Source organism: Staurois parvus, unplaced genomic scaffold, assembly GCF_062004578.1.
Source record: "Staurois parvus isolate SC_StPar_1 unplaced genomic scaffold, SC_StPar_1.0 ptg000058l, whole genome shotgun sequence".
NCBI lineage: Eukaryota > Metazoa > Chordata > Amphibia > Anura > Ranidae > Staurois > Staurois parvus.
Window position 1 is genome coordinate 15,290,264 of NW_028317854.1, and position 26,210 is coordinate 15,316,473.

The following is a 26,210-nucleotide window of genomic DNA, read 5'->3' on the forward strand; positions in this document are numbered from 1 at the left end:
GTGCCCGTTGCTGGTGTCAGTGGGAGGAATAGTTCCCCATTTCTGGTATCAGTGGGAGGAACAGTACACCGTCGCTGGTGTCAGTGGGAGGAACAGTGCCCCATCATTTGGGGTCAGTGGGAGGAATAGCGCCCCATTGTTGGTGTCAGTGGGAGAAATAGTGCCACATCATTGGTGTCAATGGGAAGAATAGCGTCCTAATGTTGGTGTCAGTGGAAAGAATGGTGCCCCAATGGAAGGAATAGTGCTTCGTATCAATGGAAGGAAAAGTGCCCCAAGGGCTGGATAAAAGCAAGCAAAGGGCCACATCCAGCCAGCGGGCCACAGTTTGGAGACCCCTGAGTAAGAGGCATGGCAAGTTTTTTGAAGTTGTAATTTTTTTGTCACTTTTTTGGAAAATGGAGAAATTTAAAAAAAAAATGTTTTCCCAATTTTTTTTTTCACATACTGTCACCAGTGCAGTACAGGGACACTGACTAATGACAGTATGTAAAACATTTTTAAATAATTTGTTTTACATTTTTCTTTCTTTTTTATTAAGTTTTTTTTTTTTTTTTTTACGATTTTTGTTTTAACACACTGCGACCAGAGCAATAGAGTGTTACCACAATAACAATGTACTACTCTGGGGAAGTGATCAGGATTTTTTTTTTTACACATTATGATTGCTTATACCAGTGAATTTCACTGTTATAAGCAACCATTTTCACTGAATGAAATGGATGAATTCATAGTTTACTATTGTGGTTAACTGTGATTGGCCACAGCTAATCACATGGTACAGATGAGCTGTGATTAGTCCTGTCTGTGCCATGTGATCACTGTGACCAACACAGAGATCAACACAATAGTACACAATGGATGGCATGAATGAAAGCCATACATTGTTTACATTTGTCATGTGATCTGCTGTTAGGTGAGGCGCATTCCGGGAGGACGTCATATGATATGATGAGGCCAGGTGGGTACTGGTTAAAGTGGTTCTTCAGTCTGAAGTGCAAAAATTAAAAGTCAGCAGCTACAAAAACTGTAGCTGGTAACTTTTATTAATAGGACACTCACTTGTCCCAGAACCCAGCAATGTCCTCACCCAGCTGGTTTCTTCACTGGGCTTTGGTCCTTGGCACTGGTAAACTAAGTGTGGGAATTCGGCTGTCACTGCTGTCATCTTCACAGCCGGCTGCTCACTGCACATACGCGAGCCGCACTTCACTATTTTATTGGTCCCTCAGCTTTCTGAAGCTTGTGACATGTCCAAAAAGGCTGCGGGGGAAGGAGGGGGCTGAACCTCCACTCACGTCTCCGCAGCAATCTCACCGGAAGTGGGGCAGCTGGTACCTGTCAAAACCAGGTACCCGCTCCCCTTAAAAAAAAAATGTCCCAAATGTGAAGGAGGAGAGGTTGGAGGAGGAGAAAGAGGGGAACTTCACCTTTTGGGTAAAGTTGCACTTTAAGGCCCCATTCACACTTGGTGATTTGGAATCATCAAAATACTGCGACATGTACCACGCAATGGCACCCCAAACACAGTGCAGTTTCAGATATTATCCTCTATTAAAAACAAGAATTATTATTATTATTATTATAATTATTATTACTTTAAGATTGTGCAAAATGCACACACTATGTATATATGTATATAAGCTTTTTTTCACAGAGCACTAGTAGTTAGTTATAATAGGTACTTCAGTATTTTATTGGTAATAAATAAATAGCGCTTCACTATTTTATGTTAACAAATTCTACAACTAAGTTAGCAACTACCGAAGTAGATACCGAGTATTTTGTTGGCAATGCTTGTTATTGTTCACAAAAATGTTGGTCAGACTCACAACAGTTTCCATCAGCCATGTAGTGTGAGGGGTTACCTATGCAATTTATCCAAATTATATGCAGTTAGGTAGAATCTCACCTTACACAGTCTAAAAGTTAAATTCCAACTTATTTTAACCCCCCCCCCCCACACATGCACACACACACAACCACCACCCCACAATCTGACCTACCACCAGCAGTGGGATCTCCCACTATAATTCCAAACTTTTAATTTCAGCTTACTGATATGAGATCACTAAAATCCACATTCTGATGGGCTGATATAATTACTGTACTATACTTTGCACACTGCTGTTTTCCTTACTGACTAATCCTGATTGTATTTGAATAATGGTATTATGCTTCCTATAACACCTATATTTTTTAGGGCAGACCAGCCACAGAAGTATCGTGTAATCATTGAGCTCCTGGATCGTCTGTCTGTGACTGAGAATGTGGATTCTTTCCCTGTGAAAACTGTGAAAGTGCATGAGAATTACAACGCTGCCAACTATGAAAATGATATTGCTCTGCTGGAGGTTGTCAACATATACAATGAGCCAGCTTGTATGCAAGTGGACAATAATTTAGTGCCTGCGTGTGTTCCTTGGTCAACTCATCTGTTCAAACCAGGGGAAACTTGCGTAGTTTCAGGATGGGGCAGAGAAGAAGGTAGGTATATAGTGACTGGAGTTCATGTAATTGTTTTTTTCAGTGTACATAGTAATATACAGTTGCAAGAAAAAGTATGTGAACCCCTTGGGATTACGTGGAGTTTTGCATGAATTGGGCATAAAATGTGCTCTGAAAGTCACAACAATAGAAGAACACAGTCTGCTGAACATAATACTACACAAACATTAGATGTTGCCATGGTTTAATTGCACATAACATGTAAACATTCACAGTGCAGGGAGGAAAAAGTATGTGAACCTTTGGACTTAATAACTGATTGACCCTCCTTTGGCAGCAATAACCTCAACCAAACGTTTCCTGTAGCTGCAGATCAGACCTGCACAACAATCTGGAGTAATTTTGGACCACTCCTCCTCACAAAACTGTTTCATTGTAGCAATATTCTTGGGATGTCTGGTGTGAATCGCTCTCTTAAGGTCATGCCACAGCATTTCAATCGGGTTGAGGTCAGGACTCTGACTGGGCCACTCCAGAAGGCCTATTCTGTGCTGTTGCAGCCATTGTTTTGTTGAATTACTTGTATTCTTTGGGTCATTGTCCTGTTGCATCACCCATTATTGTGTTTGGGGCCCATCTACCCTTGGTAGACGCAAATAGTTGCAAAAATTCTTATAGATGAAAGAGTCTCTGTTGATGTCTTGATAGAATAATAAATGTAGATAGTAGAGCCCTGCTTTATATGGTTTCTTCACCACAGCGTGTGGACTATAAACCACTTTGATATACAGTATGTACTAGAATGAGGCCCAATGGGTCTTCCGTTTGTTGCAATATATGCTGTATGGCTTGCATCTAGGTAATGCATCATAATGTCCCTATCCTGAAATAAGACAAATAATATAAGGACAGTCACTCTGGGTACTCTCACTCTGATGTATATAATAAGTAACAAGAAGCCTTCTTCGTTATTCTTGTAACAGTCCACTCTCCACCTGTGCCATGGGTAGTAAATAATGGAAATGTCCTTCACATGTACTGCCGTATTGATCCAGGGAACAACCGCTTACATCAGCCAACATTTCGCGGGTTCCATCCTCTCCATGGTGCCTGTACAGCTTTGCATGACTCATGGCATGTGGAAATGGCTGCCTCCTTGTAGGTCAGCGTGCATAACGCCAATGCGCATGACTGGAAGTGACGTATCTGATGTATGACGTCAACGCGTTTTGCCGATGGGCGTATTTCACTCAGCTTCGTCAAATACGTCAGAAGTGACTTCCAGCTGATTAATTAAAATCTATACAGGAGATTGTTGTTTGTCACTGCCCCACCGCCACACTGATCATCAGGTTTCTTTCCAGGCCCCCCCCCCCCCCGCTGTTTGCTCCTCAGTGCCTGGCCCCCCCCACATTCCCCTGCACCAATAGGAGAAGAGGGGAGAGAGGCTGGATCTGCTCTGCCTCCTCCTGTTCCCACCCACACTTCAGTCTGTGCAGCTTCAGAGGATGTGTGGGTGGGAAATTGAACACAGCAGCTGACAGCTCTGATGCCTCTGACTGAGCATATGAGTCCTACCTTCCTTCCACCCACTCCTTCCTCCCTTCCTTCCACCAACCCTTCCTTCCTTCCACCCACCCTTCCCTTCTTCAACCCACCCCGCCCATCCTTCCTTCCACCCCTTCCTTCTTTCCTTCTACCCCTCCCTTCCTTTCTTCCTTCCACCAAAACCTCCCTTCATTCCACCCCTCCCTTCCTTCCTTCCTTCCACCTACCTCTCTCTTCCTTCCTTCCACCCACCCCTCCCTTCCTTCTTTCCACCCACCCCTCCCTTCCTTCCACCCATCCCTCTCTTCCTTCCTTCCACCCCACCCTTTCTTCCTTCCACCCACCATTCCCTTACTTCCTTGAACCTCTCCCTTCCTTCCACCCCTCCCTCTCTTCCTTCCACCCCTTCCTTTCATTTCCTTTCTTCCTTCCTTCTTTTCCCTTCCTTCATTCTGCATAAAACATTTAACTGTGCCATTTCATGAGATAATTTAGGAGTGTGTGTTTAGGGGCAGAATTAAGGGTGGGGCAGGGTAGCGGTTGGGTGGGGCAACTGGTGGCAAGTAACTCTTAAGTCCTGGCTAGTAGCTCATGACTTGAAATTTTGAGCCCTGCAGTACACTATTCCATCAATATAAATAGGCAGGACCTGCAGGGGCAAAATTAAAACCTTGTTGAAAGACACTGTCAGCCAATGTGACAGTCTGTAACTTCTTATTACAGAGATGCATCATTAACTATCACTATGACAATGTTTGGAGAGCTGGCTGCTGCCCCTTTCTGGCTTGGCTGTGGTGAAGGAATTTGACTCACTTTCGTTTCTTTGTAGGTTTTACTAAGGTATTTCATCTGAAGTGGGGACATATTAACCTGATGAACAACTGTACTTCGATCTACAAAGAACGATTTCTTAATGGAATGGAGTGTGCAGGTAGGAGTTCTATAAATTTTGATGATCAGAGTCAGCATACACTAAGCGATACAATATACAGGGGTTAGACAAAAAAATGGAAACAATACATGATTTGCAGGTGTGAAAGTGACATGTGTAGCATTGAAAGCGGAAGTAATATAACATTCTTGCTGTGTGATGAGACACCTTTCTAACTGGTGAGAACCTCACTTTCGTCATTCATTGCGCACGCTGCTAGTAATGCAGAGTCGTGGCAGAGCTTACTGAGCTTCAAAGAGGGCAAATTGTTGGTGCCTGCTTAGATTTTGCCTCTGTGACTGAAGTTGCCAATTTATTTGCTGTGTCGCGAGGTACAGTTTCCGGGAAAACATCGTCTGATGAGCATAAGCGCGGTCAAAATGGTCATCTGACTGAAAAAGATAAAAGGACATTGTGCAGGATTGTGACCCAGAATAAAAAAACAACTGCTGCAAAAGTGATTGCAGAGCTCAATCTCAGTCCCAGTGGGAAAAAAAATCTTAAAAATAAAAATGTATCCTATTACTTCACATAAGGACTAGATACACTGGAAAATATCCAATTTTTGTTTTTTGTTTGGATATGCTTTATCTTGCTTGTTCCGGTTGGTAACTCAGAAAGTAAAACCAGGGGATCAGCATGAAATCCAAGCAACCAATTGCAGGTGATGTTCATTAATGTCAGGTTATGTATTTTTTTTCCTGACGTTTTTTTTTCTTTTAATAATGAGTTTTGTATTTTGTCTGGAGTCCTCTTATGTTACTGTTTTTCACTTTTTTGCTTTTAAAGAATACTTATCCTGTTCCTGAATCTTTAGATACACTGTGGGTTACCTGTGAATAATTACATATTACTTTTTTTTCATAGACTGTTTTTTCACCCACTGTGAGAAATATTTAATTTATCACTCATATACACTTATTTTAGAAGACAAGTTGTGTAGTCATAATGAACTGTACATAATTGCTCAATAAGCAGTCCCAGGGTATCTCTATACTTCATTATATCCAGAAACCAACAGTTCTTTGCTAATATCTTAATTGTAATGTTCATGATTGGTATTCCTTCTTTTTGTTTTAGGGACATATGATGGATCCATAGATGCCTGCAAAGGTGACTCAGGAGGTCCCCTAGTTTGCTATGATGCTAATAATGTGGCCTATGTTTGGGGAGTTGTAAGCTGGGGTGAGAACTGTGGAGTGGCAGGTTTCCCTGGAGTATACACAAAGGTTGCACACTACTTTGAGTGGATTTCCCGACATGTTGGAAGAGCTCTCATCTCTAAATATAATAATTGATGTATCCAAATGTTACAATGTGGAGATGGCTGAATCACAGAATATCAGCATTTTGAAAATATATTACGTTTTTTCAACTGTTTCATAATTTCTACTTTTTCCTGTAGTACAATAAAGTTGTTCCGTTTCCTTAGTTTTTTTAATGTTTTTCCACATTGTCCTGAACACAGTTTTGTACACAGATTTGTTGTCCTTACTGAGTAAAGTGGTATGTATATGGGGTTCGTCCCTGACCCCTGCTTCAGAACAGCGGTACAAAACCTTCTGGTTCAGCACAGATCACCACTGAGCTACATTTGAATGAAGAATCACTACAGGGGCTACACAATGAAAAGTCTCAATGTAGCCTAGATATCTAACATGGAACACCACCATTCTTACACAAGCCAGGACAGTGGGTAACTACGCTTTTTTATGGCTTAACACATTTTACTGATCAACAGTTCTTAGACTAAAATATGTAACTTTTATAGTAACCTTGCAGTAAATAAGCATTATTCCAGCTCCTTAGCTCTTTGTGACATTACATGCAATGTGTAATATCAAATTACTTACTATGTCCTACATTTACAATTACTGTGAGAATCTAATAACTTCCATTTCATCATTAGGAACAAGAATCTTGTTTGAAATTTGCCTAACTCAAACTTGATGAGTCCCTTTGGTGTCTAAGGGAGGCAAACTACCATCAAAGAAAGTCACCAGAAGCTAGATACTGCTATGGGGGCCAAGTGCCAAGAATTTTATTTTTCAAATACCATAACGCATGCATAGGGGCTTTTTAATGCAGCCTTGAAGGTGACATGGAAAAAAAACACAATCCTTTTAAATTACAGGTTTGAGGAATGCCTTAAAGCTGTATGTAGTGCTAGTGAACAGTACAATTTTAGTGGAAATCCTTATCAACAGCATACTCTGGCAGCAAATATGTGGCTGTGGAATCCTTTTACAAACACAATTAGCTTGGCTAACTTACAACAGCAGCTGTTTTCATTTAAATTTAAAAAAAAACCTATTTTTTTCTGAGTAGTTAAGAAGTGGCACTTGTGACTGATGGATAGAAATTAGTTTACTGAGGTTAACCCACTTCTTGCCAATGCAAAATTGCAAAATTGTCCTGCCACTGGACAGTTTCTATTAAGCTTTTATTGAGGTGTAGGAGACCACAGATGTACATATGTGATCTGATACACAAAGTGATGTACCCCCATTCCCAATTTTTAGATACATAGCAACATTAAACTGCCCATGGGAATTTAACAAAATACATCACCAAACACAGGCATTTTATTAATATATAAATAATAAAAGAATCTTATATTATTAAAAATATAAAGGAGACACAAATTTAGTATATTCCGGTATAGTCTACATTCATGATAACATCATTTAGGAATACTGTATACTGAATAAATACTGTATTTCCATGTCCTTGTACACTGAATTGCTTTCCAAAATGTTTTCACACAATTCCAGTGGGTGGAGAGAGCACATCACATATCGCAACGTGTTTTGTGAACAATAATTCACTTCATCAGGAATGGATGCTATTGACTAGGTATCTAAGAAATCTGAAAAACAAAGATTAACTAGTTGCAGATGTTGTGTGTGCTACACACACCCAGAAAAACTTTACTATTGTACACAGTCCCACTGCCCTGCTTCTGGGACCCCTTCCTCCAGTATATGGCAAATGTCAGCTTTTACTAATCAAAGCCTGCATTACTATATACCAGGGGTGGCCAACCTGCGGCTCTCCAGCTGCTGCAGGACTACAAGTTCCATCATGCCTCTGCAAGTCAGTAACCTCCCATCTTTGCAATGCCTCATGGGAAATGTAGTTCCACAACAGCTGGAGAGCCACAGGTTAGCCACCCCTGCCCGGGATATACCATAGATGAAGTCAGCAGCTGTAGCTATAAAAAAAGCAACTGAATGAAACAACACTGCTCCAAGCACTACAAAGATACAAAGTAACATATAGTCACTTTTGTATCATTCTGTTCCTTTATCTGCACATTAAAGGGATGAAATTAACACCCTGACAAGTAAAAAAAAGTTTTTGTTTTTTTTAATAAAATGGTCCTCCATTTAACCACTTATTAACCCCTACATTTCTCTAATCAGCCCTAATTAACTCCTTAGTCTCATTCTGTCTTGGACTATTATTTTCCTGCTGTTTTTTTCTTTTTTTCTATTTTATTAACTATCAATATTTAAACTTTTTTTGTTTTTGTTTATTATTATTTTTACACATTTAATATATATTTACACATATTTACCCATTAACAAAAAAGCTCTACAATGTAAATAAAGCACTTCATTTCATTTGCAAACTTTGCAATGCTTTGTACCAGAATCATAATTTTGGTATCATTTTAAATAGGACAAATTACAGAATAAAATATGCACTTTTTATGTGCAGCTACACTACTTATGTTTAAACTAACAATTTATTTTAAAACTAACACTGCACAAAAAAAAAAGAAAGAAAAGAAAAATTGCATTTTGTTTAGTCCTGTTACATTATATTTAGAGATGAGCGAAGTATTCAAAAATTCGATTCGACTGATTCGGCGAATTCGTGGACAATATTCGATTCGAGTCGAATATATTCGCTGTGAATTTAACTTAAAAAAGGGTGTTTCTAGGCTTCAGAGAGACTTAATATTAGTGCAGAACACTGTACCTTTAATTTAAATGCCCTTGGAGTCTGCTGGGGAAGAGAAATAATACTGTCAGTCAGTATGACATGCAGATGAGTGCCGTCGATCTTAGAATCACCGCACACTTCACTCATTTGGGCAGTCACGGGGCCAAAACCAGAGTGTGTAGCCACAGTGTGGCGGTGGAGGCAGCAGCAATGGGAGGCCATACAGCACCCTATGACAAAAATGGAAACCACCAGCAGTGTGAGGAGACCTGAAAGTGGCACATGGCACATGGCAGAGACCCATGACACACTCTGTACCTGGCAGCAGCAATGGGAGGCCGTACAGGGACCCATGACAGATTACGGGCCTGGCAGCAGCAATGGGAGGCCCGTAATCTGCCAGCACCCTATGTCAAAAAATTCAACACACCAGCAGTGTGTGAGGAGACCTGAAAGTGGCACATGGCAGAGTGTGGCGATGGAGACAGCAGCAATGGGAGGCCGTACAGGGACCCATGAGAGACTCTGGACCTGGCAGCAGCATGAGGAGGCGGTATATAGGGGCCTATGGCAGATTAGGGGCCTGGCAGCAGCTATAGGAGGCCCGTAATCTGCCAGCACCCTATGTCAAAAAATTCAACACACCAGCAGTGTGAGGAGACCTGAAAGTGGCACATGGCAGAGTGTGGCGATGGAGACAGCAGCAATGGGAGGCCGTACAGGGACCCATGAGAGACTCTGGACCTGGCAGCAGCATGAGGAGGCGGTATATAGGGGCCTATGACAGATTAGGGGCCTGGCAGCAGCTATAGGAGGCCCGTAATCTGCCAGCACCCTATGTCAAAAAATTCAACACACCAGCAGTGTGAGGAGACCTGAAAGTGGCACATGGCAGAGTGTGGCGATGGAGACAGCAGCAATGGGAGGCCGTACAGGGACCCATGACAGACTCTGGACCTGGCAGCAGCATGAGGAGGCGGTACAGGGGCCCATGGCAGATTAAGGCCTGGCAGCAGCAATGGGATGCCCGTAATCTGCCAGCACCTTATGACAAAATGGAACCCTGGGCTGGGGCAGGCAGAACCGCCGTATCTTTATCACGGTTTTCCCAGGCCACCGAATGGCGACGCTGCATATGCTGACGCAACGCCGTAGTCCCAACATGGGCCCCCTGGCCACGCTTGACTTTCTGGCCACATAGTCGACATACGGCTACGTTTACTTCCTCGGGCGGCTTGACGAAAAATTGTCACACCGCCGAGTAGGAAACTTTGCCCCCGCTACTCCTCACTGGCTGACTGCTACTTCCTCCGTGCACACCGGCACCACTACTGGCCGTGGTGGTAGGCTGCAGTGGAGCTGGTGCTCTACTCCGTGGCCGTTTGCCTCCACTGACACTGCTGCGACCCTGCTGCCTCCTGGCAGCAGCAATGGGAGGCCGTACAGGGACCCATGACACACTCTGGACCTGGCAGCAGCATGAAGAGGCGGTACAGGGGCCCATGGCAGATTACGGGCCTGGCAGCAGCAATGGGAGGCCCGTAATCTGCCAGCACCCTATGACAAAAAATGGAACACACCAGCAGTGTGAGGAGACCTGAAAGTGGCACATAGCAGAGTGTGGCGATGGAGACAGCAGCAATGGGAGGCCGTACAGGGACCCATGAGAGACTCTGGACCTGGCAGCAGCATGAGGAGGCGGTATATAGGGGCCTATGGCAGATTAGGGGCCTGGCAGCAGCTATAGGAGGCCCGTAATCTGCCAGCACCCTATGTCAAAAAATTCAACACACCAGCAGTGTGAGGAGACCTGAAAGTGGCACATGGCAGAGTGTGGCGATGGAGACAGCAGCAATGGGAGGCCGTACAGGGACCCATGACAGACTCTGGACTTGGCAGCAGCATGAGGAGGCGGTATATAGGGGCCCATGGCAGATTAGGGGCCTGGCAGCAGCTATGGGAGGCCCGTAATCTGCCAGCACCCTATGTCAAAAAATTCAACACACCAGCAGTGTGTGAGGAGACCTGAAAGTGGCACATGGCAGAGTGTGGCGATGGAGACAGCAGCAATGGGAGGCCGTACAGGGACCCATGACAGACTCTGGACCTGGCAGCAGCATGAGGAGGCGGTATATAGGGGCCCATGGCAGATTAGGGGCCTGGCAGCAGCTATGGGAGGCCCGTAATCTGCCAGCACCCTATGTCAAAAAATTCAACACACCAGCAGTGTGTGAGGAGACCTGAAAGTGGCACATGGCAGAGTGTGGCGATGGAGACAGCAGCAATGGGAGGCCGTACAGGGACCCATGAGAGACTCTAGACCTGGCAGCAGCATGAGGAGGCGGTATATAGGGGCCTATGGCAGATTAGGGGCCTGGCAGCAGCTATAGGAGGCCCGTAATCTGCCAGCACCCTATGTCAAAAAATTCAACACACCAGCAGTGTGAGGAGACCTGAAAGTGGCACATGGCAGAGTGTGGCGATGGAGACAGCAGCAATGGGAGGCCGTACAGGGACCCATGACAGACTCTGGACTTGGCAGCAGCATGAGGAGGCGGTATAAAGGGGCCCATGGCAGATTAGGGGCCTGGCAGCAGCTATGGGAGGCCCGTAATCTGCCAGCACCCTATGTCAAAAAATTCAACACACCAGCAGTGTGTGAGGAGACCTGAAAGTGGCACATGGCAGAGTGTGGCGATGGAGACAGCAGCAATGGGAGGCCGTACAGGGACCCATGACAGACTCTGGACCTGGCAGCAGCATGAGGAGGCGGTATATAGGGGCCTATGGCAGATTAGGGGCCTGGCAGCAGCTATAGGAGGCCCGTAATCTGCCAGCACCCTATGTCAAAAAATTCAACACACCAGCAGTGTGAGGAGACCTGAAAGTGGCACATGGCAGAGTGTGGCGATGGAGACAGCAGCAATGGGAGGCCGTACAGGGACCCATGACAGACTCTGGACTTGGCAGCAGCATGAGGAGGCGGTATATAGGGGCCCATGGCAGATTAGGGGCCTGGCAGCAGCTATGGGAGGCCCGTAATCTGCCAGCACCCTATGTCAAAAAATTCAACACACCAGCAGTGTGTGAGGAGACCTGAAAGTGGCACATGGCAGAGTGTGGCGATGGAGACAGCAGCAATGGGAGGCCGTACAGGGACCCATGACAGACTCTGGACCTGGCAGCAGCATGAGGAGGCGGTACAGGGGCCCATGGCAGATTAAGGCCTGGCAGCAGCAATGGGATGCCCGTAATCTGCCAGCACCTTATGACAAAATGGAACCCTGGGCTGGGGCAGGCAGAACCGCCGTATCTTTATCACGGTTTTCCCAGGCCACCGAATGGCGACGCTGCATATGCTGACGCAACGCCGTAGTCCCAACATGGGCCCCCTGGCCACGCTTGACTTTCTGGCCACATAGTCGACATACGGCTACGTTTACTTCCTCGGGCGGCTTGACGAAAAATTGTCACACCGCCGAGTAGGAAACTTTGCCCCCGCTACTCCTCACTGGCTGACTGCTACTTCCTCCGTGCACACCGGCACCACTACTGGCCGTGGTGGTAGGCTGCAGTGGAGCTGGTGCTCTACTCCGTGGCCGTTTGCCTCCACTGACACTGCTGCGACCCTGCTGCCTCCTGGCAGCAGCAATGGGAGGCCGTACAGGGACCCATGACACACTCTGGACCTGGCAGCAGCATGAAGAGGTGGTACAGGGGCCCATGGCAGATTACGGGCCTGGCAGCAGCAATGGGAGGCTCGTAATCTGCCAGCACCCTATGACAAAAAATGGAACACACCAGCAGTGTGAGGAGACCTGAAAGTGGCACATAGCAGAGTGTGGCGATGGAGACAGCAGCAATGGGAGGCCGTACAGGGACCCATGAGAGACTCTGGACCTGGCAGCAGCATGAGGAGGCGGTATATAGGGGCCTATGGCAGATTAGGGGCCTGGCAGCAGCTATAGGAGGCCCGTAATCTGCCAGCACCCTATGTCAAAAAATTCAACACACCAGCAGTGTGAGGAGACCTGAAAGTGGCACATGGCAGAGTGTGGCGATGGAGACAGCAGCAATGGGAGGCCGTACAGGGACCCATGACAGACTCTGGACTTGGCAGCAGCATGAGGAGGCGGTATATAGGGGCCCATGGCAGATTAGGGGCCTGGCAGAAGCTATGGGAGGCCCGTAATCTGCCAGCACCCTATGTCAAAAAATTCAACACACCAGCAGTGTGTGAGGAGACCTGAAAGTGGCACATGGCAGAGTGTGGCGATGGAGACAGCAGCAATGGGAGGCCGTACAGGGACCCATGACAGACTCTGGACCTGGCAGCAGCATGAGGAGGCGGTATATAGGGGCCCATGGCAGATTAGGGGCCTGGCAGCAGCTATGGGAGGCCCGTAATCTGCCAGCACCCTATGTCAAAAAATTCAACACACCAGCAGTGTGTGAGGAGACCTGAAAGTGGCACATGGCAGAGTGTGGCGATGGAGACAGCAGCAATGGGAGGCCGTACAGGGACCCATGAGAGACTCTGGACCTGGCAGCAGCATGAGGAGGCGGTATATAGGGGCCTATGGCAGATTAGGGGCCTGGCAGCAGCTATAGGAGGCCCGTAATCTGCCAGCACCCTATGTCAAAAAATTCAACACACCAGCAGTGTGAGGAGACCTGAAAGTGGCACATGGCAGAGTGTGGCGATGGAGACAGCAGCAATGGGAGGCCGTACAGGGACCCATGACAGACTCTGGACTTGGCAGCAGCATGAGGAGGCGGTATATAGGGGCCCATGGCAGATTAGGGGCCTGGCAGCAGCTATGGGAGGCCCGTAATCTGCCAGCACCCTATGTCAAAAAATTCAACACACCAGCAGTGTGTGAGGAGACCTGAAAGTGGCACATGGCAGAGTGTGGCGATGGAGACAGCAGCAATGGGAGGCCGTACAGGGACCCATGACAGACTCTGGACCTGGCAGCAGCATGAGGAGGCGGTACAGGGGCCCATGGCAGATTAAGGCCTGGCAGCAGCAATGGGATGCCCGTAATCTGCCAGCACCCTATGACAAAATGGAACCCTGGGCTGGGGCAGGCAGAACCGCCGTATCTTTATCACGGTTTTCCCAGGCCACCGAATGGCGACGCTGCATATGCTGACGCAACGCTGTAGTCCCAACATGGGCCCCCTGGCCACGCTTGACTTGCTGGCCACATAGTCGACATACGGCTACGTTTACTTCCTCGGGCGGCTTGACGAAAAATTGCCACACTGCCGAGTAGGAAACTTTGCCCCCGCTACTCCTCACTGGCTGACTGCTACTTCCTCCGTGCACACCGGCACCACTACTGGCCGTGGTGGTAGGCTGCAGTGGAGCTGGTGCTCTACTCCGTGGCCGTTTGCCTCCACTGACACTGCTGCGACCCTGCTGCCTCCTGGCAGCAGCAATGGGAGGCCGTACAGGGACCCATGACACACTCTGGACCTGGCAGCAGCATGAAGAGGCGGTACAGGGGCCCATGGCAGATTACGGGCCTGGCAGCAGCAATGGGAGGCCCGTAATCTGCCAGCACCCTATGACAAAAAATGGAACACACCAGCAGTGTGAGGAGACCTGAAAGTGGCACATAGCAGAGTGTGGCGATGGAGACAGCAGCAATGGGAGGCCGTACAGGGACCCATGAGAGACTCTGGACCTGGCAGCAGCATGAGGAGGCGGTATATAGGGGCCTATGGCAGATTAGGGGCCTGGCAGCAGCTATAGGAGGCCCGTAATCTGCCAGCACCCTATGTCAAAAAATTCAACACACCAGCAGTGTGAGGAGACCTGAAAGTGGCACATGGCAGAGTGTGGCGATGGAGACAGCAGCAATGGGAGGCCGTACAGGGACCCATGACAGACTCTGGACTTGGCAGCAGCATGAGGAGGCGGTATAAAGGGGCCCATGGCAGATTAGGGGCCTGGCAGCAGCTATGGGAGGCCCATAATCTGCCAGCACCCTATGTCAAAAAATTCAACACACCAGCAGTGTGTGAGGAGACCTGAAAGTGGCACATGGCAGAGTGTGGCGATGGAGACAGCAGCAATGGGAGGCCGTACAGGGACCCATGACAGACTCTGGACCTGGCAGCAGCATGAGGAGGCGGTATATAGGGGCCTATGGCAGATTAGGGGCCTGGCAGCAGCTATAGGAGGCCCGTAATCTGCCAGCACCCTATGTCAAAAAATTCAACATACCAGCAGTGTGAGGAGACCTGAAAGTGGCACATGGCAGAGTGTGGCGATGGAGACAGCAGCAATGGGAGGCCGTACAGGGACCCATGACAGACTCTGGACTTGGCAGCAGCATGAGGAGGCGGTATATAGGGGCCCATGGCAGATTAGGGGCCTGGCAGCAGCTATGGGAGGCCCGTAATCTGCCAGCACCCTATGTCAAAAAATTCAACACACCAGCAGTGTGTGAGGAGACCTGAAAGTGGCACATGGCAGAGTGTGGCGATGGAGACAGCAGCAATGGGAGGCCGTACAGGGACCCATGACAGACTCTGGACCTGGCAGCAGCATGAGGAGGCGGTACAGGGGCCCATGGCAGATTAAGGCCTGGCAGCAGCAATGGGATGCCCGTAATCTGCCAGCACCTTATGACAAAATGGAACCCTGGGCTGGGGCAGGCAGAACCGCCGTATCTTTATCACGGTTTTCCCAGGCCACCGAATGGCGACGCTGCATATGCTGACGCAACGCCGTAGTCCCAACATGGGCCCCCTGGCCACGCTTGACTTTCTGGCCACATAGTCGACATACGGCTACGTTTACTTCCTCGGGCGGCTTGACGAAAAATTGTCACACCGCCGAGTAGGAAACTTTGCCCCCGCTACTCCTCACTGGCTGACTGCTACTTCCTCCGTGCACACCGGCACCACTACTGGCCGTGGTGGTAGGCTGCAGTGGAGCTGGTGCTCTACTCCGTGGCCGTTTGCCTCCACTGACACTGCTGCAACCCTGCTGCCTCCTGGCAGCAGCAATGGGAGGCCGTACAGGGACCCATGACACACTCTGGACCTGGCAGCAGCATGAAGAGGTGGTACAGGGGCCCATGGCAGATTACGGGCCTGGCAGCAGCAATGGGAGGCTCGTAATCTGCCAGCACCCTATGACAAAAAATGGAACACACCAGCAGTGTGAGGAGACCTGAAAGTGGCACATAGCAGAGTGTGGCGATGGAGACAGCAGCAATGGGAGGCCGTACAGGGACCCATGAGAGACTCTGGACCTGGCAGCAGCATGAGGAGGCGGTATATAGGGGCCTATGGCAGATTAGGGGCCTGGCAGCAGCTATAGGAGGCCCGTAATCTGCCAGCACCCTATGTCAAAAAATTCAACACACCAGCAGTGTGAGGAGACCTGAAAGTGGCACATGGCAGAGTGTGGCGATGGAGACAGCAGCAATGGGAGGCCGTACAGGGACCCATGACAGACTCTGGACTTGGCAGCAGCATGAGAAGGCGGTATATAGGGGCCCATGGCAGATTAGGGGCCTGGCAGCAGCTATGGGAGGCCCGTAATCTGCCAGCACCCTATGTCAAAAAATTCAACACACCAGCAGTGTGTGAGGAGACCTGAAAGTGGCACATGGCAGAGTGTGGCGATGGAGACAGCAGCAATGGGAGGCCGTACAGGGACCCATGACAGACTCTGGACCTGGCAGCAGCATGAGGAGGCGGTATATAGGGGCCCATGGCAGATTAGGGGCCTGGCAGCAGCTATGGGAGGCCCGTAATCTGCCAGCACCCTATGTCAAAAAATTCAACACACCAGCAGTGTGTGAGGAGACCTGAAAGTGGCACATGGCAGAGTGTGGCGATGGAGACAGCAGCAATGGGAGGCCGTACAGGGACCCATGAGAGACTCTGGACCTGGCAGCAGCATGAGGAGGCGGTATATAGGGGCCTATGGCAGATTAGGGGCCTGGCAGCAGCTATAGGAGGCCCGTAATCTGCCAGCACCCTATGTCAAAAAATTCAACACACCAGCAGTGTGAGGAGACCTGAAAGTGGCACATGGCAGAGTGTGGCGATGGAGACAGCAGCAATGGGAGGCCGTACAGGGACCCATGACAGACTCTGGACTTGGCAGCAGCATGAGGAGGCGGTATATAGGGGCCCATGGCAGATTAGGGGCCTGGCAGCAGCTATGGGAGGCCCGTAATCTGCCAGCACCCTATGTCAAAAAATTCAACACACCAGCAGTGTGTGAGGAGACCTGAAAGTGGCACATGGCAGAGTGTGGCGATGGAGACAGCAGCAATGGGAGGCCGTACAGGGACCCATGACAGACTCTGGACCTGGCAGCAGCATGAGGAGGCGGTACAGGGGCCCATGGCAGATTAAGGCCTGGCAGCAGCAATGGGATGCCCGTAATCTGCCAGCACCCTATGACAAAATGGAACCCTGGGCTGGGGCAGGCAGAACCGCCGTATCTTTATCACGGTTTTCCCAGGCCACCGAATGGCGACGCTGCATATGCTGACGCAACGCTGTAGTCCCAACATGGGCCCCCTGGCCACGCTTGACTTGCTGGCCACATAGTCGACATACGGCTACGTTTACTTCCTCGGGCGGCTTGACGAAAAATTGCCACACTGCCGAGTAGGAAACTTTGCCCCCGCTACTCCTCACTGGCTGACTGCTACTTCCTCCGTGCACACCGGCACCACTACTGGCCGTGGTGGTAGGCTGCAGTGGAGCTGGTGCTCTACTCCGTGGCCGTTTGCCTCCACTGACACTGCTGCGACCCTGCTGCCTCCTGGCAGCAGCAATGGGAGGCCGTACAGGGACCCATGACACACTCTGGACCTGGCAGCAGCATGAAGAGGCGGTACAGGGGCCCATGGCAGATTACGGGCCTGGCAGCAGCAATGGGAGGCCCGTAATCTGCCAGCACCCTATGACAAAAAATGGAACACACCAGCAGTGTGAGGAGACCTGAAAGTGGCACATAGCAGAGTGTGGCGATGGAGACAGCAGCAATGGGAGGCCGTACAGGGACCCATGAGAGACTCTGGACCTGGCAGCAGCATGAGGAGGCGGTATATAGGGGCCTATGGCAGATTAGGGGCCTGGCAGCAGCTATAGGAGGCCCGTAATCTGCCAGCACCCTATGTCAAAAAATTCAACACACCAGCAGTGTGAGGAGACCTGAAAGTGGCACATGGCAGAGTGTGGCGATGGAGACAGCAGCAATGGGAGGCCGTACAGGGACCCATGACAGACTCTGGACTTGGCAGCAGCATGAGGAGGCGGTATAAAGGGGCCCATGGCAGATTAGGGGCCTGGCAGCAGCTATGGGAGGCCCGTAATCTGCCAGCACCCTATGTCAAAAAATTCAACACACCAGCAGTGTGTGAGGAGACCTGAAAGTGGCACATGGCAGAGTGTGGCGATGGAGACAGCAGCAATGGGAGGCCGTACAGGGACCCATGACAGACTCTGGACCTGGCAGCAGCATGAGGAGGCGGTATATAGGGGCCTATGGCAGATTAGGGGCCTGGCAGCAGCTATAGGAGGCCCGTAATCTGCCAGCACCCTATGTCAAAAAATTCAACACACCAGCAGTGTGAGGAGACCTGAAAGTGGCACATGGCAGAGTGTGGCGATGGAGACAGCAGCAATGGGAGGCCGTACAGGGACCCATGACAGACTCTGGACTTGGCAGCAGCATGAGGAGGCGGTATATAGGGGCCCATGGCAGATTAGGGGCCTGGCAGCAGCTATGGGAGGCCCGTAATCTGCCAGCACCCTATGTCAAAAAATTCAACACACCAGCAGTGTGTGAGGAGACCTGAAAGTGGCACATGGCAGAGTGTGGCGATGGAGACAGCAGCAATGGGAGGCCGTACAGGGACCCATGACAGACTCTGGACCTGGCAGCAGCATGAGGAGGCGGTACAGGGGCCCATGGCAGATTAAGGCCTGGCAGCAGCAATGGGATGCCCGTAATCTGCCAGCACCTTATGACAAAATGGAACCCTGGGCTGGGGCAGGCAGAACCGCCGTATCTTTATCACGGTTTTCCCAGGCCACCGAATGGCGACGCTGCATATGCTGACGCAACGCCGTAGTCCCAACATGGGCCCCCTGGCCACGCTTGACTTTCTGGCCACATAGTCGACATACGGCTACGTTTACTTCCTCGGGCGGCTTGACGAAAAATTGTCACACCGCCGAGTAGGAAACTTTGCCCCCGCTACTCCTCACTGGCTGACTGCTACTTCCTCCGTGCACACCGGCACCACTACTGGCCGTGGTGGTAGGCTGCAGTGGAGCTGGTGCTCTACTCCGTGGCCGTTTGCCTCCACTGACACTGCTGCAACCCTGCTGCCTCCTGGCAGCAGCAATGGGAGGCCGTACAGGGACCCATGACACACTCTGGACCTGGCAGCAGCATGAAGAGGCGGTACAGGGGCCCATGGCAGATTACGGGCCTGGCAGCAGCAATGGGAGGCTCGTAATCTGCCAGCACCCTATGACAAAAAATGGAACACACCAGCAGTGTGAGGAGACCTGAAAGTGGCACATAGCAGAGTGTGGCGATGGAGACAGCAGCAATGGGAGGCCGTACAGGGACCCATGAGAGACTCTGGACCTGGCAGCAGCATGAGGAGGCGGTATATAGGGGCCTATGGCAGATTAGGGGCCTGGCAGCAGCTATAGGAGGCCCGTAATCTGCCAGCACCCTATGTCAAAAAATTCAACACACCAGCAGTGTGAGGAGACCTGAAAGTGGCACATGGCAGAGTGTGGCGATGGAGACAGCAGCAATGGGAGGCCGTACAGGGACCCATGACAGACTCGGGACTTGGCAGCAGCATGAGAAGGCGGTATATAGGGGCCCATGGCAGATTAGGGGCCTGGCAGCAGCTATGGGAGGCCCGTAATCTGCCAGCACCCTATGTCAAAAAATTCAACACACCAGCAGTGTGTGAGGAGACCTGAAAGTGGCACATGGCAGAGTGTGGCGATGGAGACAGCAGCAATGGGAGGCCGTACAGGGACCCATGACAGACTCTGGACCTGGCAGCAGCATGAGGAGGCGGTATATAGGGGCCCATGGCAGATTAGGGGCCTGGCAGCAGCTATGGGAGGCCCGTAATCTGCCAGCACCCTATGTCAAAAAATTCAACACACCAGCAGTGTGTGAGGAGACCTGAAAGTGGCACATGGCAGAGTGTGGCGATGGAGACAGCAGCAATGGGAGGCCGTACAGGGACCCATGAGAGACTCTGGACCTGGCAGCAGCATGAGGAGGCGGTATATAGGGGCCTATGGCAGATTAGGGGCCTGGCAGCAGCTATAGGAGGCCCGTAATCTGCCAGCACCCTATGTCAAAAAATTCAACACACCAGCAGTGTGAGGAGACCTGAAAGTGGCACATGGCAGAGTGTGGCGATGGAGACAGCAGCAATGGGAGGCCGTACAGGGACCCATGACAGACTCTGGACTTGGCAGCAGCATGAGGAGGCGGTATATAGGGGCCCATGGCAGATTAGGGGCCTGGCAGCAGCTATGGGAGGCCCGTAATCTGCCAGCACCCTATGTCAAAAAATTCAACACACCAGCAGTGTGTGAGGAGACCTGAAAGTGGCACATGGCAGAGTGTGGCGATGGAGACAGCAGCAATGGGAGGCCGTACAGGGACCCATGACAGACTCTGGACCTGGCAGCAGCATGAGGAGGCGGTACAGGGGCCCATGGCAGATTAAGGCCTGGCAGCAGCAATGGGATGCCCGTAATCTGCCAGCACCCTATGACAAAATGGAACCCTGGGCTGGGGCAGGCAGAACCGCCGTATCTTTATCACGGTTTTCCCAGGCCACCGAATGGCGACGCTGCATATGCTGACGCAACGCTGTAGTCCCAACATGGGCCCCCTGGCCACGCTTGACTTGCTGGCCACATAGTCGACATACGGCTACGTTTACTTCCTCGGGCGGCTTGACGAAAAATTGCCACACTGCCGAGTAGGAAACTTTGCCCCCGCTACTCCTCACTGGCTGACTGCTACTTCCTCCGTGCACACCGGCACCACTACTGGCCGTGGTGGTAGGCTGCAGTGGAGCTGGTGCTCTACTCCGTGGCCGTTTGCCTCCACTGACACTGCTGCGACCCTGCTGCCTCCTGGCAGCAGCAATGGGAGGCCGTACAGGGACCCATGACACACTCTGGACCTGGCAGCAGCATGAAGAGGCGGTACAGGGGCCCATGGCAGATTACGGGCCTGGCAGCAGCAATGGGAGGCCCGTAATCTGCCAGCACCCTATGACAAAAAATGGAACACACCAGCAGTGTGAGGAGACCTGAAAGTGGCACATAGCAGAGTGTGGCGATGGAGACAGCAGCAATGGGAGGCCGTACAGGGACCCATGAGAGACTCTGGACCTGGCAGCAGCATGAGGAGGCGGTATATAGGGGCCCATGGCAGATTAGGGGCCTGGCAGCAGCTATGGGAGGCCCGTAATCTGCCAGCACCCTATGTCAAAAAATTCAACACACCAGCAGTGTGTGAGGAGACCTGAAAGTGGCACATGGCAGAGTGTGGCGATGGAGACAGCAGCAATGGGAGGCCGTACAGGGACCCATGACAGACTCTGGACCTGGCAGCAGCATGAGGAGGCGGTACAGGGGCCCATGGCAGATTAAGGCCTGGCAGCAGCAATGGGATGCCCGTAATCTGCCAGCACCCTATGACAAAATGGAACCCTGGGCTGGGGCAGGCAGAACCGCCGTATCTTTATCACGGTTTTCCCAGGCCACCGAATGGCGACGCTGCATATGCTGACGCAACGCTGTAGTCCCAACATGGGCCCCCTGGCCACGCTTGACTTGCTGGCCACATAGTCGACATACGGCTACGTTTACTTCCTCGGGCGGCTTGACGAAAAATTGCCACACTGCCGAGTAGGAAACTTTGCCCCCGCTACTCCTCACTGGCTGACTGCTACTTCCTCCGTGCACACCGGCACCACTACTGGCCGTGGTGGTAGGCTGCAGTGGAGCTGGTGCTCTACTCCGTGGCCGTTTGCCTCCACTGACACTGCTGCGACCCTGCTGCCTCCTGGCAGCAGCAATGGGAGGCCGTACAGGGACCCATGACACACTCTGGACCTGGCAGCAGCATGAAGAGGCGGTACAGGGGCCCATGGCAGATTACGGGCCTGGCAGCAGCAATGGGAGGCTGTAATCTGCCAGCACCCTATGACAAAAAATGGAACACACCAGCAGTGTGAGGAGACCTGAAAGTGGCACATAGCAGAGTGTGGCGATGGAGACAGCAGCAATGGGAGGCCGTACAGGGACCCATGAGAGACTCTGGACCTGGCAGCAGCATGAGGAGGCGGTATATAGGGGCCCATGGCAGATTAGGGGCCTGGCAGCAGCTATGGGAGGCCCGTAATCTGCCAGCACCCTATGTCAAAAAATTCAACACACCAGCAGTGTGTGAGGAGACCTGAAAGTGGCACATGGCAGAGTGTGGCGATGGAGACAGCAGCAATGGGAGGCCGTACAGGGACCCATGACAGACTCTGGACCTGGCAGCAGCATGAGGAGGCGGTATATAGGGGCCTATGGCAGATTAGGGGCCTGGCAGCAGCTATAGGAGGCCCGTAATCTGCCAGCACCCTATGTCAAAAAATTCAACACACCAGCAGTGTGAGGAGACCTGAAAGTGGCACATGGCAGAGTGTGGCGATGGAGACAGCAGCAATGGGAGGCCTTACAGGGACCCATGACAGACTCTGGACTTGGCAGCAGCATGAGGAGGCGGTATATAGGGGCCCATGGCAGATTAGGGGCCTGGCAGCAGCTATGGGAGGCCCGTAATCTGCCAGCACCCTATGTCAAAAAATTCAACACACCAGCAGTGTGTGAGGAGACCTGAAAGTGGCACATGGCAGAGTGTGGCGATGGAGACAGCAGCAATGGGAGGCCGTACAGGGACCCATGAGAGACTCTGGACCTGGCGGCAGCATGAGGAGGCGGTATATAGGGGCCTATGGCAGATTAGGGGCCTGGCAGCAGCTATAGGAGGCCCGTAATCTGCCAGCACCCTATGTCAAAAAATTCAACACACCAGCAGTGTGAGGAGACCTGAAAGTGGCACATGGCAGAGTGTGGCGATGGAGACAGCAGCAATGGGAGGCCGTACAGGGACCCATGACAGACTCTGGACTTGGCAGCAGCATGAGGAGGCGGTATATAGGGGCCCATGGCAGATTAGGGGCCTGGCAGCAGCTATGGGAGGCCCGTAATCTGCCAGCACCCTATGTCAAAAAATTCAACACACCAGCAGTGTGTGAGGAGACCTGAAAGTGGCACATGGCAGAGTGTGGCGATGGAGACAGCAGCAATGGGAGGCCGTACAGGGACCCATGAGAGACTCTGGACCTGGCAGCAGCATGAGGAGGCGGTATATAGGGGCCTATGGCAGATTAGGGGCCTGGCAGCAGCTATAGGAGGCCCGTAATCTGCCAGCACCCTATGTCAAAAAATTCAACACACCAGCAGTGTGAGGAGACCTGAAAGTGGCACATGGCAGAGTGTGGCGATGGAGACAGCAGCAATGGGAGGCCGTACAGGGACCCATGACAGACTCTGGACTTGGCAGCAGCATGAGGAGGTGGTATATAGGGGCCCATGGCAGATTAGGGGCCTGGCAGCAGCTATGGGAGGCCCGTAATCTGCCAGCACCCTATGTCAAAAAATTCAACACACCAGCAGTGTGTGAGGAGACCTGAAAGTGGCACATGGCAGAGTGTGGCGATGGAGACAGCAGCAATGGGAGGCCGTACAGGGACCCATGACAGACTCTGGACCTGGCAGCAGCATGAGGAGGCGGTATATAGGGGCCCATGGCAGATTAGGGGCCTGGCAGCAGCTATGGGAGGCCCGTAATCTGCCAGCACCCTATGTCAAAAAATTCAACACACCAGCAGTGTGTGAGGAGACCTGAAAGTGGCACATGGCAGAGTGTGGCGATGGAGACAGCAGCAATGGGAGGCCGTACAGGGACCCATGACAGACTCTGGACCTGGCAGCAGCATGAGGAGGCGGTATATAGGGGCCCATGGCAGATTAGGGGCCTGGCAGCAGCTATGGGAGGCCCGTAATCTGCCAGCACCCTATGTCAAAAAATTCAACACACCAGCAGTGTGTGAGGAGACCTGAAAGTGGCACATGGCAGAGTGTGGCGATGGAGACAGCAGCAATGGGAGGCCGTACAGGGACCCATGAGAGACTCTGGACCTGGCAGCAGCATGAGGAGGCGGTATATAGGGGCCTATGGCAGATTAGGGGCCTGGCAGCAGCTATAGGAGGCCCGTAATCTGCCAGCACCCTATGTCAAAAAATTCAACACACCAGCAGTGTGAGGAGACCTGAAAGTGGCACATGGCAGAGTGTGGCGATGGAGACAGCAGCAATGGGAGGCCGTACAGGGACCCATGACAGACTCTGGACTTGGCAGCAGCATGAGGAGGCGGTATATAGGGGCCCATGGCAGATTAGGGGCCTGGCAGCAGCTATGGGAGGCCCGTAATCTGCCAGCACCCTATGTCAAAAAATTCAACACACCAGCAGTGTGTGAGGAGACCTGAAAGTGGCACATGGCAGAGTGTGGCGATGGAGACAGCAGCAATGGGAGGCCGTACAGGGACCCATGACAGACTCTGGACCTGGCAGCAGCATGAGGAGGCGGTACAGGGGCCCATGGCAGATTAAGGCCTGGCAGCAGCAATGGGATGCCCGTAATCTGCCAGCACCCTATGACAAAATGGAACCCTGGGCTGGGGCAGGCAGAACCGCCGTATCTTTATCACGGTTTTCCCAGGCCACCGAATGGCGACGCTGCATATGCTGACGCAACGCTGTAGTCCCAACATGGGCCCCCTGGCCACGCTTGACTTGCTGGCCACATAGTCGACATACGGCTACGTTTACTTCCTCGGGCGGCTTGACGAAAAATTGCCACACTGCCGAGTAGGAAACTTTGCCCCCGCTACTCCTCACTGGCTGACTGCTACTTCCTCCGTGCACACCGGCACCACTACTGGCCGTGGTGGTAGGCTGCAGTGGAGCTGGTGCTCTACTCCGTGGCCGTTTGCCTCCACTGACACTGCTGCGACCCTGCTGCCTCCTGGCAGCAGCAATGGGAGGCCGTACAGGGACCCATGACACACTCTGGACCTGGCAGCAGCATGAAGAGGCGGTACAGGGGCCCATGGCAGATTACGGGCCTGGCAGCAGCAATGGGAGGCCCGTAATCTGCCAGCACCCTATGACAAAAAATGGAACACACCAGCAGTGTGAGGAGACCTGAAAGTGGCACATAGCAGAGTGTGGCGATGGAGACAGCAGCAATGGGAGGCCGTACAGGGACCCATGAGAGACTCTGGACCTGGCAGCAGCATGAGGAGGCGGTATATAGGGGCCCATGGCAGATTAGGGGCCTGGCAGCAGCTATGGGAGGCCCGTAATCTGCCAGCACCCTATGTCAAAAAATTCAACACACCAGCAGTGTGTGAGGAGACCTGAAAGTGGCACATGGCAGAGTGTGGCGATGGAGACAGCAGCAATGGGAGGCCGTACAGGGACCCATGACAGACTCTGGACCTGGCAGCAGCATGAGGAGGCGGTACAGGGGCCCATGGCAGATTAAGGCCTGGCAGCAGCAATGGGATGCCCGTAATCTGCCAGCACCCTATGACAAAATGGAACCCTGGGCTGGGGCAGGCAGAACCGCCGTATCTTTATCACGGTTTTCCCAGGCCACCGAATGGCGACGCTGCATATGCTGACGCAACGCTGTAGTCCCAACATGGGCCCCCTGGCCACGCTTGACTTGCTGGCCACATAGTCGACATACGGCTACGTTTACTTCCTCGGGCGGCTTGACGAAAAATTGCCACACTGCCGAGTAGGAAACTTTGCCCCCGCTACTCCTCACTGGCTGACTGCTACTTCCTCCGTGCACACCGGCACCACTACTGGCCGTGGTGGTAGGCTGCAGTGGAGCTGGTGCTCTACTCCGTGGCCGTTTGCCTCCACTGACACTGCTGCGACCCTGCTGCCTCCTGGCAGCAGCAATGGGAGGCCGTACAGGGACCCATGACACACTCTGGACCTGGCAGCAGCATGAAGAGGCGGTACAGGGGCCCATGGCAGATTACGGGCCTGGCAGCAGCAATGGGAGGCCCGTAATCTGCCAGCACCCTATGACAAAAAATGGAACACACCAGCAGTGTGAGGAGACCTGAAAGTGGCACATAGCAGAGTGTGG

The 26,210-nt window shown here is 51.6% G+C and overlaps 1 protein-coding gene across 1 annotated transcript in view; it reads left to right on the forward strand.

The window, feature by feature from the left end:
* CFI (complement factor I) overlaps window positions 1–6,358 on the forward strand; it is an 86,753-nt gene extending 80,395 nt beyond the window's left edge. Inside the window, exons 13-15 of the mRNA XM_089668516.1 lie at window positions 2,204–2,487; window positions 4,826–4,927; window positions 6,008–6,358. Coding sequence (XP_089524642.1) covers window positions 2,204–2,487; window positions 4,826–4,927; window positions 6,008–6,225 — 604 coding nt within the window. The 3' untranslated portion in view covers window positions 6,226–6,358. The remainder of the gene's footprint in view (window positions 1–2,203; window positions 2,488–4,825; window positions 4,928–6,007) is intronic.
* Window positions 6,359–26,210: the final 19,852 nt, after the last annotated feature.